At 40.2% G+C, this 20,000-nt stretch overlaps 2 protein-coding genes across 2 annotated transcripts in view; both read right to left on the reverse strand.

Moving 5' to 3' along the window:
- Positions 1-12,579, reverse strand: part of LOC143034256 (cuticle protein CP14.6-like) — a 20,282-nt gene extending 7,703 nt beyond the window's left edge. The window contains exon 1 of the mRNA XM_076200191.1: positions 12,463-12,579. Coding sequence (XP_076056306.1) covers positions 12,463-12,579 — 117 coding nt within the window. The remainder of the gene's footprint in view (positions 1-12,462) is intronic.
- Positions 12,580-15,207: 2,628 nt separating this feature from the next.
- Positions 15,208-20,000, reverse strand: part of LOC143034196 (endocuticle structural glycoprotein SgAbd-8-like) — a 5,619-nt gene continuing 826 nt past the window's right edge. The window contains exons 2-5 of the mRNA XM_076200142.1: positions 18,755-18,876; positions 17,803-17,886; positions 17,203-17,288; positions 15,208-15,903 (exon numbers count right to left, since the gene is read on the reverse strand). Of these exons, the coding sequence (XP_076056257.1) occupies positions 15,899-15,903; positions 17,203-17,288; positions 17,803-17,886; positions 18,755-18,876 (297 nt within the window). The 3' untranslated portion in view covers positions 15,208-15,898. The remainder of the gene's footprint in view (positions 15,904-17,202; positions 17,289-17,802; positions 17,887-18,754; positions 18,877-20,000) is intronic.

Below are 20,000 nucleotides of genomic sequence, written 5' to 3' on the forward strand. Positions count from 1 at the left end.
TGTCTATGACGAACTTCAGTCTTTCCTTTTGGTATTTGGAAAAAAAGTGATACGGAATTCAAAGCTTCTATAACAAGCTCTCAAGTGCCCAAACAATACATATGTTTGTTGATTAACAGTTTATTGATACTAACAATTTATTGTTAAGAGCCTAATCATACCAAGTTTACGACCTGTTTCCGACCACTGGCGACCAAACTGATTTGGGCTGTTTCTCTGTTTATGAAAAAGAATTCAAGACAATGCAATTGGAATTAATTTCCCCTGTCCTCTTCCGTCATGAAGATGAATTAGAAATAGCCACCTGGCGCTAACATAAGAACATAAGAATAAAGGAGACTGCAAGAGACCATAAGGCCTACACTAGGCAGCTCCGTATCCATCACCACCTGTCATTCCCATCCATAAAGTTGTCTAATCGTTTTTTAAAACAACCGATAGTTTCAGTGCTCACTACAACGAGAAAAGCAAAAATGCCACAGTCCAAGGTGGTCAGGAACAGGTGGTATACTTGGTGTGACTGGGGCTTAAATTGGATAGCTGTTGACGTTCGAATTATCTACAGGTATTGGTCCAAGAGATGAATATTGGAAACTTCTGTTCCACGTTGAATCATGAGAAAAGAAAAAAAATCCTTCCGCAATTTGGAGCGGTCAACTACACAGATCACGAGAACGTCAGTGGCTATACGGTTTAACAAGAATTGTATCAAAGAACTAAAGATTTTTCATCTAAGAAACAGTCCTAAAGAAACGATCAAGACACCGTTTTTGTCAGAATTTTCCTCCTCATGCAACTGAATAAAAAATCTTTGAAATTTACCAAAAAAGATATACCAGGCTTCTAACCAGACTGGACAATTAGATATTTACACAAATGACTAGGCTTGCCCATCAACTTAGTGGTTAACGAATGAAATAGACTTAGTAACCATGAAGTGAGCGCTGAAATTATTGGTTGCTTTAAGAGAAGACTAGTGGATTTTATGAATAGGTATGGCAGGTGGGAAGGGACATGGAACTGCCTAGCGTAGGCCTCATGGTCTCTTGAACTCTCCTCTGTTCTTATGTTCTTACGTTCTTAATCATTCCAAACAGATGAAATATCAAATACATTTTCTCTGGGTAATTATCAGGCAATTCTATTCAGGTGAGGATGTCGAACACTTGCAAGGTCTGACTGTAATCGGGGTGATTACGTTTACAAGGAGGAGGAGGAGGAGGAGGAGGAGGAGGAGGAGGAGGAGGAGGAGGAGGAGGAGGAGGAGGAGGAATGAAGCAACGAGGATGGCCACAACCTCCCGGGTATGACAATGACCCACAAAGAACAGAGGTATGGAGAAAGGAACCCTTCACTGAAAAAAAGAGGAATCGTTGTTTCGTTTTGACTGCTGGTCGAGACAAGGACTCAAACCGTGAAAGGGTAAAGTGTCAGACCTGGGCGCGTTCCTTGGTGCGTTCCTAGGTGCGTTCCTAGATGTTTTCCTCGGTGCGTCCCTAGATGCGTTCCTCGGTGCGTTCCGCGGTGCGTTTTGCTTTCGTTTGTCCACAGTTCGCGCTCCCAAACTATTAAAGCAATATAGGTGCCGGTATAGTACGTGGCCTACCTTTTGGACGTGGCCTACGAAATTGTTCTTTGGTATAGTATGTGGCCTACCGGACTTTTATTTCGGTATGAACCCCTCTCTTAAGCTTTAATAGTTTGGGAGCGCTAACCGCGGCCAAACTAAAGCGGAACGCACCGAGGAACGCATTTAGGAACGCTCCGAGGAACGCGCCCAGCTCAGGTTAAAATCTACTTTGATTATTTCTGAAATGCAGAATGGCATGTTTATTTCTGATTCTAACCAAGCTGTTTCATTCATCTCCTTGGGACCTCTTCGATAGTCAAGGCCATGACAATACATATTCACATCGACTGAGTGAAGATTATATATATATATATATATATATATATATATATATATATATATATACATACATATATACATATATTTCAGAAAATGACCGAGTGGTTTTATAATCACGAAAAAAAAAGAAGAACAAAATGAACCTCGTGAATCTTATTGTGGCAATTTCTGGGCGTTTTTGCTCAACTTAAGAGACGTCACCGTAACACTACTGTAACGTCACTGTAACATCATTGTAACGCCACTGTAACGTCGGTGTAACATCTCCGGAACGTCAAGGTAACGCCACTAACGTCACAGTAACGCCACTGTAACGTGGCAGCAACGTCACTATAACGCCACTGTAACGTTGCTATAACGTCACTGTAACGTCATTGTAATGTCACTGTAACATCATTGTAACGTCACTGTAACGTATATGTAACGTCAGTGTAGCTTAAATGTAACGTCACTTTAATGTAAAGGTAACGTAACGGTAATATCACAGAAATGTCACTGTAACGTCACTCCAACGTCACATATAAGAAACGGTTAGACAACTTTATGGTTGGGGATGACAGGTGGTAATAGACATGGAACTATCTAGTGTAGGCTTTATGGTCTCTTGCAGTCTCCTTCATTCTTATATTCTTATGTACTATTACGTCACTTTAATGTAAAGGTAACGTAACGGCAATATCACAGAAATGTCACTGTAACGTCACTCCAACGTCACATATAAAAAACGGTTAGACAACTTTATGGTTGGGGATGACAGGTGGTAATAGACATGGAACTATCTAGTGTAGGCTTTATGGTCTCTTGCAGTCTCCTTCATTCTTATATTCTTATGTACTATTACGTCACAATGTAATGCAACATCCCTTTATCGTCACAATCCCGACAAAATCCTTCACCACGGCCACATGCAATGCAGAATTCATTCCACTGTGAGACAAACAATTTCATTGAACGTTCTTGTATGAAAAGAACTAATAGATTTGATTGGGCATTGTTTGTCTATCATTCTGTAGATACGGATGTACGACTGGAGAAAACTTTCCCTTAGAGGCTGAGGGAGAGGGAAGGGAGTGGCAAGCTAAGGGTCGAAGGAAGGGTGGGGGGTGAGGGCAGGAGGTGGATAAAAGTAAATGTAAAACGACTGCATCTCATTCCTAGCGCAGAGGTGACATCTCCTAAACCGAACGAAACGGCTTGGTTTTGATCTAAACAAAATATCATCGTGATTAACGGGTTCATTGGGTTGGGTTAATCCTCTGATTGAGTTGAAGTAAGTCACCTGGCGTTTGGTTAAGCATGAAAGGGACAGCATAGCGGTCAGATTCGAACGTGAAGACGTGTTGATATGGTTGCCAAGTATGCTGCGCGTTTGGTCCGTTTTTTTCATTTTTTTTATTTATCCCTTTCACTCCTGCTTATGACTTATGCATCTCTTTGTTTTGGATGACGCCAGCCAATTTTATTCACCCACGTACAATATTTATGTGTTTATTGGGGTCACATGAAGAATTGTCACCCCAGAACGCCCACATGAAGAATCGTCACCCCTATGAGATCCCACCTGAAGAATTGTCACCCTATTACGCCGATTATCAAAAGTGGAATAAAGATTAGGTTAGATTAGGTTAGGTTAGGTTAGTTCAGTTTAGGTTAGGTCAGGTTAAGTTAGGTTAGGTTAGGTTGAATAAGGATTATGTTTATTGTCATCAACTTATACAACCGAAGAATCGTAAACCCAAGATGGCCCACATGAAGAATTGTCACCCTAGGATAGCCCACAGTGAAGAATTGTCACCCGGTCGAAATCTTGGGTGACGATATTCATTTATTAATTCGTTATTTTGTTGTGTGTTTATTTATTTATGTAGTATTTATTCATTTCAATTCAGCCGCATTTACTCGAGGTGACGTTGCTCGCCGCTACTAAAGTTAAACATGTTCAATTTTGTTTGCGCGACTTCATGATCACGTGACCTAGTCGCGGCTACTTGTAGGTCCATAGTCGCTTCATGTGGCCAAGCAGTCACGCAGAAATCAATATTTGTGTACTTTTAGTAAATGTTTGTTGAAGGTGTGTGAAAAGTATGTTTGTTTAATAACTGGAATATTGGACATTTATCAATGTAAAATCGAATACAGTAACAAAATAAATTAATTTTGATTAAAATTTTCTCTTGCTATGTGATGCTAAGTATGCAATATAAACTTTAAACAAACTTTTGACAAACTTTGAAAGAAAAAGTACTATTTTGTCTCAAATATAAACAAAATACCTAAAACTATATAGACAGCATTCTTTATGTATGATCTGTGTGAATATATATTTGAAATATCATAAAGAAAATGGTAGGGCAGGTTTGTTGAAAGTGTGCAATCTAGTATGTGACAATCTTTCAACAACCGTTCGAATAACATTTCATTTCTGGCGAGGCAGTAACGCAGTGACCACCATAGACTCAGCTATTGAGTTTATTTAACCACGTATGGAACATGACAGACAATCAAGTTCTGAACTGGTCAGGGGATGAAATATTATATTTTTGGATATCTATAGAAAATATAAAGGTTCGTGGGATACAAGCAATGGAAACTAGATGAAGAGAAATGCGATGAAACATGACAAACAAATTCTGAACTGGTCAGGGAATGAAATCATTAGATTTTTGGATATCTATAGAAAATATGATTTGACGAAAATGAGAATAGGTGGAGAGGGCGACACAATAATGAGCTGAGAGAAATAACTAAACAAGAGAAAATAACAGATGTTATAGGTAGAACAAAATTGAGATGGGCTGGGCATGTGGCGCGTATGGAGGACCATAGAATTCCAAAACGAGTTATGATGGCTAGAATGCCTGGAAGAAGACCCAGAGGGAGACCTCGAATGAGATGGATGGATGGAGTGGATGCGGAGATGGACAGAAGAGGAATAAATAAGATAACCTGGATGAAAGCAGCACAGGACCGAAGGGTATGGAGAGGGTTACTGTTGGCGGACCAGAATCTACACGAGGTTCAAGATCCAACGGAGTGATAGAAAATATAAAGGTTCGTGGGATACAAGAAATGGAAACTACATGAGGAGAAGTGAGAGGGAGCACAGTTTTAAAGGTTGAGATTCCTGATGAAGAAACTCTGAGGAATATGATAAAGAACTTGAAGGATGCATATAATGACGAAGCGAACAAAATGAAGGAATCTATGAAAAGTGGGATCGGAACTTGTTTGGTTTCAAAAAAAAAAAAAAAAAAAAAAAAAAAAAAAAAAAAAAAAAAAAAAAAAAAAAAAAACATATTCCGGAGAGACATCATATCTGGAAGGGGATCGTCCTCAATTTTGGCAAGCACCAGAAGTTTTAGACTTTATAATAATTAATTTGCGAGGCTGAAAATCAAAGAGGGTTTTGATATTATCTTAATCGCATTCATTCAAATTCGGCTCCTCCCCTTTTTTTGTTTACATAAAGCCTACAGGCCGCTGGGTTTATACTTATATTCTAATTTCAAATTCATTCAACAGTTCTTGTCGTATTTCAGCTTATGATACCTAGATTAATCGGTTTAAAACTTGCGTCTCACACTTGACATCTCTGCGCTCTGAACAAAAGACATGGAACTACTAGAATGCTAGATGGACGGGTAGTCGAGTGGCCGCTGCAAGTAGCGGCGAGTAAAGTTGCCTCTATAAGTAGTGGCGACTGTCATGTTGCACATTGCCTCTTGTGACTATATCTTTAGTGCTGTCGGAAGGAAATAATTAACTTTTGCTTTTTAATGCGATTTGTTGTTTTGTAGAAGAAAAACAACGAGTTCGCTATAGTGATGTACCCTAGAATTTACTTTATTTTATTTTATTTTATTTGATCATCATCATCATCATCATCATCATCATCATCATCATCATCATCATCATCATCATCATCATCATCATCATCATCATCATCATCATCATCATCATCATCATCATCATCATCATCATCATCATCATCATCATCATCATCATCATCATCATTATTATTATTATTATTATTATTATTATTATTATTATTATTACTATTATTATCATTAGGCAGATACAAACTCGGCAATGGGTCCCCTTCACCACAACCACCACCAAAGACCACGCCCTTAATCACTATCCAAACACCACCACATCCATCCAAGAGGTCTACTCCTAGCCCCTCCGATACATCTTAGTCCCAACTGCTATCGTTTTTTAACCCCATACAAATCGATTTAGTAAAAGGAGGGCTTTATCTGTGAGGCTAGGGTCAAAATGGGGATTATGTCTCCTCGATAGTCACTCTCACCCTGCACATATGTATACATGGTCATGCGGACACGCAAATACACACACACACACACACACACACACACACACACACACACACACACACACACACACACACACACACACACACACACACACACACACACACACACACACACACACACACACACACACACACACACATACATACGCACATACACACACACAGGTCTGTGGTATGATGACCAAAGACTTTATATTCATAATAATTTGCGGGACTTGAACCTTCCCCAGCTCCAAAGATTCCTTGGACGTGTTTGTCTTCATATAATTAACATCACTTTAGACGTTCACCTTTTAGAGAAATAGTGGATACGTTAGGGCCCAGTTACATCAAGCTTACGACCTGTTTCCGACCACCGGCGACCACCTGATCGCCGGTCAGTTTCAGGTAGTCTTTGGAAGTCGCTGGTAGTCGGTAATAAGATAGATAAATAGATAGATCGATAGATACATAGATAGCTATATTACAACGCACACTGAATAGTCCCCAGTACATAGATTTTCATCTTATCAAACCACATTAACTTTTCTCCATTTCAGTTCTTTGCATTGGTTTTGTGTCGCCGACCGATCGCTTGATTTTCGGTCGAAGGTGGTCGGAAACAGGTCGCAAGCTTGGTGTGACTGGGACTTTAGGTACGCACTGAAATTGATATATAGTATTTAAACCACGGTTACGGAGATGAACTCAGTTAAGTGGTCATAAACCACTTAACTAAGTCACGTCCCATAACGGAAAGTCAGTGTACTTAGACATCAGGTTTATTAGTAGAGCTGGGCGCGTTCCTATGTGCGTTCCTCCATGCGTTCCTCGGTGCGTTTTGCTTTAGTTTGGCCGTGGTTAGCGCTCCCAAGCTATTAAAGCTTAAGAGACAGGTTCATACCGGAACAAAAGTCCGGTAGGCCACATACTATACCAAAGAAAAATTTGGTAGGCAACATCCAGAAAGTAGGCCAAAAACTATACCGGCAACTATATCGCTTTAATAGTTTGGGAGTGCTAACCTCAGCCAAACTAAAGCGAACGCACAGAGGAACGCACCTAGGAACGCACCGAGGAACGCGCCCAACTCTGGTTGTTTATTAGTACATATCTAACATTTTAAGTACAAGAAGAACTTCCCTAAACTGAATATAGTGATCTGGAATGATTCCAGGACCGATCGGATTAGAGCGTCGCTACTTGTGGTGGTGGTTGAGATGATGGGAGTTCGAATCATGCCTCCAGCAAGGTGAACCATGGGTATGGTTTACTGAATTCCAACCAAAGTCTTCTATAAGGGGCACCACCCATGCACCACCCTTGTTAAATCCTTTGATCCAATTAAACACCTCTATTAGATCGCCCCGAACTCTGCGTCTTTCTCCGTTGTCTGAGATCGTAGGTCAAACATCAAATCCTGTAGATGTTCAGAAGTCAAAGCACCTCTCGCCATTCTGTTTCCGTCGGTCTGCATGTTGTGGCTTCCAGTAGTAAATTGATAACGTTTTGATGAACCATAGGAAACACCAACGCAGGATGGTGTATGTTCTCCTTGAGATTTGTATTTCATTATGAAAATTGATATCCACGTGAACAATTTACTTAAACACGGTAAAGGAAACGTGGGGTGGGATTGGAGCGTTTGCTTCTAACGTTTCGTCCTCCGATCTTTACAAATCGTCAGGAATAAACGTTTCGCTCTCAGTCCATGTTTCCTTTGCCGTTTTCAAGGAATGTATTTCATTATATTTGTTTCATTCTGCTGAAAAAAAGGTCTTGTTATCGCAGAATTATCTCTTTCGTTGTGGTTTGGTACATTCTATTCATTCTATTCACAATCAATTTTGTTCTTCATAGAAAAACGTCCCATTTCCTCTGCTCACCCGCTTTACATTGTGATCCTGAAAAGACCTCTTTGTGTGTGTGTGTGTGTGTGTGTGTGTGTGTGTGTGTGTGTGTGTGTGTGTGTGTATGTGTGTGTGTGTGTGTGTGTGTGTGTGTGTGTGTGTGTGTGTGTGTGTGTGTGTGTGTGTGTGTGTGTGTGTGTGTGTGTGTGTGTGTGTGTGTGTGTGTGTTTACCTAGTTGTATCTTACGGGAAGGAGAGCTACGCTCGTGGTGTCCCGTCTCTGCATCTCACCATATCTAATATACTCTCTAATTCTTGTATTGTTTTTGCACACACTAGTGTTACGTCTAGTATGTTCCATATATCCATCACTCTTTGGGGAAAGGTGTTTTTCAGGTCTCTTCTGTGTGTGTGTGTGTGTGTGTGTGTGTGTGTGTGTGTGTGTGTGTGTGTGTGTGCGCGCGTAGACGCACCTGCTTATTTGCTTGTCTACTCCCTGTCTATCTTTCTCTTTTTTTAATATACGTCTTGTCCCTCCTCCGTCCGCCTGACTTTCAAAAACACTTCGGGCGAGAATGTCGGGATCACAAATCTCCCACGACATGAGTGGTGGGTTCTCGGTCCGAAGCGAAATTAAAAATCTCCTCATTAGAAGCAAAAACTTGTCTCAGTGAGTCTACGACGTCGAACGGAAGAATCGAGCTGCCAGACACCCAACCCGGGCTATGAGGTACTGTAGACGAAGTGCCCAGTTCGCTGAGCGGCACGAAGTCCACTTCGAGGATTTGCCTCTTACACAACGTCTTCTGAAAACCGCCTCTGAGTCCTTTCTCTCAGATCTTGAGTATGAGACCTAGTGCGCTTTGTATTCCTTCAAAGAAAACGGGAAGAGAATGCAATGAGGGAAAGGAATGGGAAGGAAAAAGGGAGGCATGGACAAGGGAGAATGGGAGGGACGGAAGAGGAAGGAGGGAAGTTTGGCGAGGTCACAACGTGACTTAGGAGGGGGAAACGGGTGAAAGTAGGAGAATTTATGTGATACTGTTTCATATAGAGATTTTGAATAGAGCAAACATTTTTGGATGTTTCAAGAATGAAAGAAAAAAGGAAGGACGGAAGGAAGGAAGGAAGGGAGGGAGAAAGGAAAGAAGGATGGAAGGATGGAAGGATGGAAGGATGGAAGGATGGAAGGATGGAAGGATGGAAGGATGGAAGGATGGAAGGTAGGAAGGAAAGAAGGAAGGAAGGAAGGAAGGAAGGAATGGAGGAAGGAAAGAAGGATGGAAGGATGAAGGAAGGAAGGAAGGAAGGAAGGAAGGAGGAAGGAAGGAAGGAAGGAAGAAAGGAAGGAAGAAAACAAGTAAGTAAGTAATGAAGGAAGGAAGGAAAGAAGGAAGGAAATAAATAAGGAAGGAAGGAAGGAAAGAAAGAAGGAAGGACGGAAGGAAGAAAGGAAGGATGGAAGGATGAAAGGAAGGAAGGAAGGAAGAAAGAAAGGAAGGACGGAAGGATGGAAGGAGGTAAGTAAGGAAGGAAGGAAAGAAGAAAAGAAGGAAGGAAGGGCAGAAGGAAGGAAGGAAGGAAGAAAAGAATGACGAAAGGAGGTAAGTAAGGAAGGAAGGAAGGAAGGAAGGAAAGAAGAAAGGAAGGAAGGAAGGAAGGAAAGAAGAAAGGAAGGAAGGAAGGAAGGAAGGAAAGAAGAAAGGAAGGAAGGAAGAAAAGAAGGTCGGAAGGGGGTAAGTAAGGAAGGAAGGAAAGAAGAAAGGAAGGAAGGAAGGAAAGAAGAAAGGAAGGAAGGAAGGAAGGAAGGAAGGAAGGAAGGAGGGAAGGCTACGAGCAGGTCACGAATGAGAAGGGGAATTATTTTGAATCCTTTCACTTGGAAGACCCCGCCCTTCAAGCGATACAAACCGTCTGCTGTCACCCCCCCCCAAAAAAAAAAACAACAACAACCATAAGCCCACACAGAGACCTGCGGACCTCTCTCAGCTAAACAGAACTTTCTGGTGGTTAAAAAAAAAAAAAGTTGTATGAGAGGAACTCCACCTGGAACGAATTAAGCCTCGGTGCAATTTGGGTACACCGAATTTAATTTCACTTTTTTTTTCTTCCCCCGTCAACGCCAAAAACACTCATGGAACCAGGACCTCCTGAACCACAGTGGCACGCTTTCTGTATTTGATTCTAGCTAATGCTAGACGTTTCTCTTCGACTGGAAGAAAGCCTAAGATAAATATGGTAGTACGCTGGTGACGTAAACAAAGGCGTGTTGGTCTCGCATTTCCTTAGTGGTGGGTTCGAATCCCGCACTCCTCTCCCATTCCCAGCAGTGACTGTTACCTGACCCCCAACAGTCTCCAAATTGCATGTACATAGGGCAAAAGGGACGGCTTCGGCCGCAGCCACTCAGCGCCTCTTGGTGACTGAAACTTCATCTTTGTTCCATGTCCTTGTCCCATCTAATCAAAATCTCCCAAAGGGAATCAGAATCAAATGCACAAAAAGACTCATTCTTAAGTAAGATTTACTTGAGGCGATCCTAGACAACTCAGGAACAGTTATGATTGCTCAGTGAATACTTGTGACCAATGTTCCCTCTAATTATTTTGCTGTGAGTGTGTACAGAAATTAGCTTGTGCGCAAACTTTGCCTACTCTGGAAAGTATGTGCGCTCGCACCCATGGTGGCAAAGTCATTTCGTTTGTAATGGAAGCGTTAGAGTTCGAAGAAAAGAAGAAGAAGAAGAAGAAGAAGAAGAGGAAGAAGAAGAAGAAGAAGAGGAAGAAGAAGAAGAAGAGGAAGAAGAAGAAGAAGAAGAAGAGGAAGAAGAAGAGAGGAAGAAGAAGAAGAAGAAGAAGAAGAAGAAGAAAGAGGAAAGGAAGAAGAAAAAAAGAAGAAAAAGAAAAGGAAGAAGAAAAGGAAGAAGAAGAAGAAGAAGAAGAAGAAGATGAGGAAAAAGAAGAAGAAGAAGAAGAAGAAGAAGAAGAAGAAGAAGAAGAAGAAGAAGAAGAAGAAGAGGAAAAAGAGGAAGAAGAAGAAGAGGAGGAATAAGAAGAAGAGGAAGAAGAAGAAGAAGAAGAGGAATAAGAAGAAGAAGAAGAGGAAGAAGAAGAAGAAGAAGAGGAAGAAGAAGAAGAAGAAGAAGAAGAAGAAGAAGAAGAAGAAGAAGAAGAAGAAGAAGAAGAAGAAGAAGAAGAAGAAGAAGAAGAAGAAGAAGAAAACGCACTTATTGGTTTGACGGTTGGTAAGTTACCATTTTTTTAGAGAATTTGTAAGTTGATGTTTAGGTGGAACTTTTTTATTGAATGGATTTGAATATAATTCGAAAACCTTGTGTACGCACATTTTTTTCTTTATGCGCGCTTGTTGTAAAACATGTGCGCGCGCGCATGTGCACAGCTTACAGGGTACGTTGCTTGTGACCACGCCCTTCCTAGTGGAGTACCACAGGGATTACAATATGGCCGACGCTATCCAGTACTCGGCATTTGAAAGGAATCATCTCTCAACCGATTTAATCGATATAACTTTATTATGTTTAATAAAAAAAAAAGTTCTTCCCGAAGCTGTTGGTTTTTGTCACTGAAATATTCAAAGGGAATTATTTCGTCAGAGAATTAACTACATTGGATAGAGTAATGTTGCTTACAATTCTGATGTTTGTATGGCTTCATCATAGGGTTGGTTTTTCTAAGTTTTCAGTTATTTCTTATAGTTAGACACGGCTTGTGACCGTAGACTAGTGGAAGAGGTGGATTGCCCGCTTTGTACAGACGGAGGGACAGGGGGAGAGGAGGAGAAGGAGAAGGGAAGGCGGGAGAAGGGAAGTGACGAGATAGGTATGCAAAAGAAAGCGGTGACCCCACTAGATTATCGCGCAAAAACTTGTAGGTGGAGTCTGCTGCTATCAAAGTATCTTCCGTATGTTTAGCTGTTTGAGAAATTAGCTTATAGTCACACACACACACAAGCGCACACACACACACACACACACACACACACACACACACACACACACACACACACACACACACACACACACACACACACACACACACACACACACACACACACACACACGAAACACACACACACACACACACACACACACACACACACACACACACACACACACACACACACACACACACACACACACACACACACACACACACACACACACACACACACACACACACACACACACACACACACACACACACACACACACACACACACACACACACACATGCCAGCGCGTACACACACGCATGGATGCAGACACATACACACGCGCACTCCACAAACGCGCACATACTTACCGTACTGTTTATCAAAAGGCACTTTCTCTATTATCAAGGGGTTTGGCCTTTTCAATTAACCTATACATTTTCTGCCTTTTCTCTCTTAGCTCTTCGCGGATGGAGGGCCATCCCTGACTCCTGCCCACTGCTTGGGTCAGAGTCAATGTAGAAATAATACAGGACCTCTATAGCAGGACCCATCGACCGAGACTGGTTTACCCCCTCGGATTCTTTACGTGGCGACCCTCCCCACGCATCTACTCGAGAACTGACGGAACAATCAAGAAATCTCTTCGGGGCAGCGTCAATAGCCCCTTCATTCGTAACCACTCTCTACTCCCACCTATTTTTTTGCCACCTCCATTCCTTGCTCAACAGACATTCCTCTTGCACCCAATGCTCCTTTCAACCCAACCATCAACTCCCTTTTCGGTCTTCCTCTCAAGGTTGCTTCAGCCACACCGTCCTCAATAATCAATTCCAATCAATTCTGAGTCTTTCTTCGCCCATTCCTTCTACTGTAAGGTCCTCCGTCGGTTAATGTCGACCGTAGATGTTGTGTCCTTTACAGGGCATAAGCCAGGGCGAGATGACACGGTCAGTCACCCAAGATGCAGGAGCTCTTGCAACGTCGCTAATGGATCCAAAAGAACAACAATGGGCATCGGCGTCTTGCAGGAGTTGCCGGAGCGATTTCGTTATACAACATCGAACTGGGACGCCAATACCCATTTTTTTTTCTCGAAGTTCACCCCCGAAGTATTTTCCATAGATGAGTGTGATTGTAAGGCAACGGACCATGTGGTAGGTGGTAACGGGTTACAAGGTACCAATAGCAGGGATGTTCCTGATATTCATTCGATTGAAAATAAGCACTTCTTCTTTAACCGGATTGTTAATGTGTGGAATTCGTTACCTTCCACCATCGTTGAAAGTAACACAATGACAACATTAAAAAATCGCTTAGATAGATATTTGGACTCTAATCCCAAAATGAAATATTATCCTTTGCAATAAAATATCTAACAGCCCGGCATCTAATTGTAATTGGATAGGATAGTGGTAGCAGTAGTGTTAGTTCATTTTCTATTGCCTAGTTGCCATGTTTTTTTATTGTAGCTTAGTATAGTTAACACAAACAGCCTCGTTAGGACCAGTAGGCCTACTGTTGTTAGTTTTTCCTTTGTGTATAACCCCAAAACATCCCAGTGATTATTGATGATCCCCATCAACCAACTGAGTTTTATCCGTGCTCTCTGCCATACTTCCTCATTTCCCACACATTTCATCCCCGTAACTTCCATCGTACTTCTTAAACACTTTATCTCAATTTTTTGTCCCCTTTATACTCCAAGTCTACTGAACACATATCAGGGCACAGTCACTCCTTCGTATAAACGCATCTTTGCGTTCATTCACAAATGTATATATCTCATAACACTTGAGTTCTCCCCAGACTTACCTCCTCTTATCCAATAATCTACCTCTGTGCCCATTCGCCCACTTCTTCCTTAATGTGATCCTAAATACTTATACATACACATACATATTTATATACATATATATCCTTATAAAGGGCGAAAGCCAAGGCAATACACTCCCCATCCACTCTCCCCACACCTGTCCAAAAACGTATTCATTAACCATCCCATGGCCCTTTAATGGGGCACAAAGGTGTCTACTGTTAGCCTACATAGAAAGAAAAAGAATCACACCAGCTTAGGTGAAATTTATCATTCTAGACCGCAATCGTTAGTGGCCTCCTCACTTTGCGGTTGCGATCATCAGGGACCGCTCCCGCAAAGTCCACCTTGGCTCACTCAGTATTTAACCCATGACGTCGGGTCAAAGGTTAAAAGAGGAGGCAGAGGTACAGAGAAAGGGAGAGGGAGAGAACGAGAGATAGAGATAGAGATAGAGATAGAGAGATAGAGATAAAGATAGAGATAGAGATAGAGATAGAGATAGAGATAGAGATAGAGATAGAGAGATATAGAGAGAGATGTAGATATAAATATAGATATAGAGATAGAGATTGATATAGCGATATAGGTAGAGATAGAAATAGAAATAGATATATATATATATATATATGTATATATGTATATATATATATATATATATATATATTTATATAGATAGATATATAGATAGATAGATAGATAGATAGATAGATAGGTAGATAGATAGATAGATATAGATATAGTTGAAGATATAGTAGTAAAGTAGTGAGATAGGTAGATAGATGGATATATATATATATACATATATATATATATATATATATATATATATATATATATATATATATAGATAGATAGATAGAGATAGATAGATAGATAGATAGATAGATAGAGAAATAAATAGATAGATAGACAAATAGTTAGCTAGCTAGCTAGCTAGTTAGATAGATAGATAGATAGATAAATAGACATATAAATAGGTAGAGAGATAGATAGATAGATGGATGGAGAAAGAAAGAAAATATATATGTACATATATGTATGTATATATATATATATATATATATATATATATATATATATATATATAGAGAGAGAGAGAGAGAGAGACAGAGAGACAGAGACAGAGACAGAGAGAGAGATAGTTCTGAACTGAACAAAAGTAATTTATATTAGCCAGAATACTATATATAAAGCGTGCCATAGGATTGAAGAGGTTAATCGAAATAATTTTAAACCAGTTGACTTGAAGAAAGTCATCCTATGATAAAGTATGTACTTATGCTGCAAGTATTAGGAATAACTCCACAATGCGAGACATTAGACGATTAAGGAAAAAAATAATTTGCTCAGATGTACTTGTGTTTTTATTCTTAAATCGGCTTAAACAGCAGAGGAATAGAAATGAAAAAAAAGAAGAAAAAATAAAATAAAAAGTCAGCGACCGGCGCTTGGAGTCCGGGAAAAGCAGGACTACAAATATTTTATTCAGGTAGCGTCACTTAAGAGTCTGAGGCCCTTGAGAGAGCGAATTAATACTTTCCAACCAAGAGTCCTACTCCAGAACGTTCGTCGGATGCCCTAAGGTCGTCTAAAGGGCCTAGGGTCCCATAGATTCAGCACAGAGGGAGATGAAGGCGTGTTTACAATTTTTCTCTCGGTATGACGTCATTTGGTGGCGACATTTGGTGACGTCATCGAATGACGTCATATCCACCCACTTCGTCATTTTCCCTCGTGAAGCGTGACCAGAGTAAGAGTGTCATAGGATGAGCTTCTTTGACTGCATAGGGTCCAGGGTTATCCTCAAAAGACCCGAAGGTTCTGACCAAACGTTCTGGAATAGCGGCCCTAGAGTCAACAATGCAAAGCTTCAAGATAAGCTTTTCTTGGAACGGCGCGAGTTTTAGGGAAATCTTGGGTCAGGAGCACGGAAACGTCAAAGCATCGAAGAACGTCTTGAAGTATTAATGTTTCCGGGTTCGCCTTTTAGCCAAAGAAGGCGTCTCAACTTCCGGAAGAAGACGAGACCACAGATCCTTACTCAGAAGAGGCCTTTAACCTGTGGTGAAGAACATAAGAACATGAGAACATAAGAACATAACATATGAACATAAAACATAAGAACATAAGAACATAGGAACAGAAGAACAGAAGAACAGAAGAACATAAGAACATAAGAATATAAGAACATAAGAACATAAGAACATAAGAACATAAGAACATAAGAACATAAGAACATAAGAACATAAGAACAGAAGAACAGAAGAACAGAAGAACATAAGAACATAAGAACATAAGAACATAAGAATATAAGAACATAAGAACATAAGAATGAGGAGACTGCAAGAGACCATGAGGCCTACACTAGGCAGTTCCATGTCCAATACCACCGCTCATCCCCATCCATAAAGTTGTCTAACCGTTTCTTAAAACAACAGATAGTTTCAGCGCTCACTACATGGTTACTAAGTCTGTTCTATTCGTTGACCACTCTATTAGTAAACCAATTCTGCCAATTTCCTTCTTAAATATAAATTTGCCCAATTTAAATCCATTACTGCGATCCCTGCCCGGTTGTCTTAATATGATGACCTTGTTTGCGTCACCCTTGTTAAAGCCTTTGGTCCACTTAAACACCTCTATTAGTTCACCCCGCACTCTGTACATGAAAACCTAGGGCTCTAGTTTCATTCATTGTCGTGAAAACGATTTTTTAAGTTTAAGTGTTTTTATTTCTATTTATTTTCTAATGTTACCGTGCGTACCCCAAAGTTAACAAGGGCATCGTTGAGCAATATCACGGAGTCTAACTCTATGGTATATGTTATATCTAAATATTTTCCTTTACAAGATCCATGTAATTCTCCATAAGACTGAAGAGGTTTAGTTGATGAAAAGTTTAGTATATATATATATATATATATATATATATATGTATATATATATATGTATATAATGTATATATATGTATATATATGCATATATATATATATATATATATATATATACATATATATATATATATATATATATATATACATATATATATATATGAATTTGTTAGAAAAGTGTGATTAAATAGCTCTGCCTACGGGACTGAAGCCCTAGACCGCACGGTATGAGGCACAAGGCATAGACGCTACCAAGCGCGCCACGAAGGATGTACAAAAGCGGCAGCTTGGAATTAGTCCAGTACCCTCCATCATCAACTCCCGGGGCATATGGATAATCGTAGTCACTATTTCATTGAGTTAATTCAGGAAGGCCATCCGTACCCTATGTTCTCCTGAAGTTTCAGCACATGTTTTTACCCCTAGTGCCGTGGAAGCTTTTTGACAGCGCAACGTAATAAACTTACCTAAGCTCTTGCTCGTCTGAGGACGGAATCCATTATCGTCAGCGATGTAGTTGACTGTGATCACGGAGCCGTCAGGAGCTGTATAGCTGAAGGAGAAACAGCGATAGAAATGAAAATCCATGTGAACAAGTTGTATAGACACGGTAAAGGAAACATGGACTGGAGGTGAAGCTTTTATTCCTGACGTTTCGAGAAAGTCGATAGACGAAACGTCAGGAATAAAAGCTTCACCTCCAGTCCATGTTTCCTTTACCGTGTCTATACAATGATAGAAATGATAAAAATCAAACATCAAATACATTCCTCAGAGAGAGACATCACTCAACCGTTTTCTTTAAGCCCCAGTCACACCAAGCTTACGACCTGTTCCCCACCACCTTCGACCCAAAATCAAGCGATCGGTCGGCGACACAAAACTTATGCAAGGAATTGAAATGGAAAAAGTTAATGTGGTTGATAAGATGAAAATCTATGTACTGGGGACTAATCAGTGTGCGTTGTAATATATCTATCTATCGATCTATCTATTTATCTATCTTATTACCGACTACCAGCGACTTCCAAAGACTACCTGCAACTGGTCGGCGACCATCTGGTTACCTGTATGATCCCTGGACTACAAAGGACTCCGGCTCAATAGGCTGTCCTTGTTCTTCGTGTGTGATTCCATTGCCCGTTTCGTAACTGCAAAAATAAATAATCAAATAAATAAATAAAGAATTGAATAACAACGAATAAACAAATAAACGAATGAAAATAACAAAAAAAGTTAGACTAGATTAATATAGGTTTCATTAGTATTAGTTTAAACTATGACAAGACCTAAAGAACTGGTTTAGACTTGAATCAATTACACGAAATTAAGGTATCCGGTTCGCCTTGCCTTAGCTTAGTTTACATTGAATTAGGTCAGGTTAAATAAGGTAAGGTTTGGTTTGGTGGAAAGATGCCTAAGATTACAAATATCAGTGTTTCAATATCTATTGAAGCTAATGAAATAATAGCATGTATACAATGAGACTTATTAACCCACTGTCGGAGAATGAGATAAGAGGGATAGAAGATCTGTATATTTCGACCACTGTCTGTAGTCCTCTTCAGCAGATTCAATCTGCTGAAGAGGACCACAGATAGTGGTCGAAATATACAGATCTTCTGCCTCTCTTGTCTCATTCTCCTACAGTGGGTTAATAAGTCTCATTTTACAAATGTGCCACAACAGCATATATATAAAATATGATTTTTGCACGAGACCAAAGGGATTCACATTTTTGCAAAATGTGGTAAATGTTTCCACTTCTGTGTGTGTGTGTATGTGTGTGTGTGTGTGTGTGTGTGTGTGTGTGTGTGTGTGTGTGTGTGTGTGTGTGTATGTGTGTGTGTACGTGTTTTAATGCTAGCAAGTGTGTACTATATACACGTATGAATCTTTGCGCTTTAAACAAGCAAGCAAACATGGACATGTGTGTGCTTAAACATCTACACCCTAACTTAACACATCTGCTACGCTTGCACAGCGTTTAGGTTTAGTATTCGTGAACTTATGGTTTACCTGAAGGAGTAACTGGGATCAACTCCTGGACCATTTCGGTCGTATCTGATGATGGGAATGTGATTCGGGTCGCTGATCTGAGGTCTTGAGAGGGCGACTCCAACGCACACGAAGAGCACAATCTGAGTAAGAGATAAGAGATAAAGACATATGAACATGAAAATGTAAGAATAGAAGAGACTGCAAGAGACCATAAGGCCAACACTAGGCAGTCCCATGTTCCTTACTACCTGTCATCCCTATCCACAAGGTTATCTAATATTCTCTTAAAATAATCGATTGCTTCAACGCTCACTAAACAGTTACTCAATGATGGTTTCTTGTTGTTCCTGTTTGTGGTTCATCCACGTGTACTGCAGTGCTCTTATGTAAGTATTTTACTTAATTATTTATACGAAATGGTCAATATTGTCATTAGAGATATTCTCATATGTTCAGGACTCGAACCTAGAACAACGGTTCCAAGCTCACCTCCTTGCTCACTGAGCCATGGACCAGCTGCTCCATTAGAGATATTGTTAATTCTTTTGATATACAAGAGATTGCCATGGAGAATAGAATAGAGTTATGACAGTCATAGCAAAGGAAAATTGCTTTCCAGTACATGTTTGTTTATGATAAATCTTTCAATTAAAGTAAAGAATCTTACTCACAGTAGCCTAGAATATATACATAACAATAATGATGATGATAATGACAATAAAAAAAAGAAATATGATACGTGATAAAACTCTCCTTTCTCCGGCTGTACATGAAGTAGTTTCCTCGTTTTTTGAAAAACTTCTTTTGAATCTTCCATGCAGTCACCAGGCACATCCTGACGGAGTAGTTTCAAGGGATTAATTCAGGAGTCAGGACACCTGGTGGAAAACGCCAAATTTTGGGCTTGTTTCTCTAGTCTGCGCGAACAGACATATATATTTTTTAGAGAGTGAAAGAGAGAACTCCTTTGCTTTTCCCCGTAATCTTGGTTCAGCGTGCTTGAGACTGCCCACTCGGAGAAGTCTCCTCACAACACCCGAGGAAGCTTTTGTCAGACGTTCTTAAAAACGCCTTCCAGTTGGTTTCCAGACATGTCCCGAATACAGAGAGATGTTTCATTGGGACAGTCTGGTGTTGGAAAATATTTTTACGATTCTTAAAAAGTTCTAGCTCATCTTACGTCGATTCAGGGAATCGACTAGTAAATATCTAAAGAAAAGTGGATTTCTCAGTATCATCAGTCTTTGCAAAACCTTCCAGGTTG

The sequence above is a fragment of the Oratosquilla oratoria genome, chromosome 17 (genome assembly GCF_046742065.1).
Source record: "Oratosquilla oratoria isolate Oo_2021 chromosome 17, ASM4674206v1, whole genome shotgun sequence".
NCBI lineage: Eukaryota > Metazoa > Arthropoda > Malacostraca > Stomatopoda > Squillidae > Oratosquilla > Oratosquilla oratoria.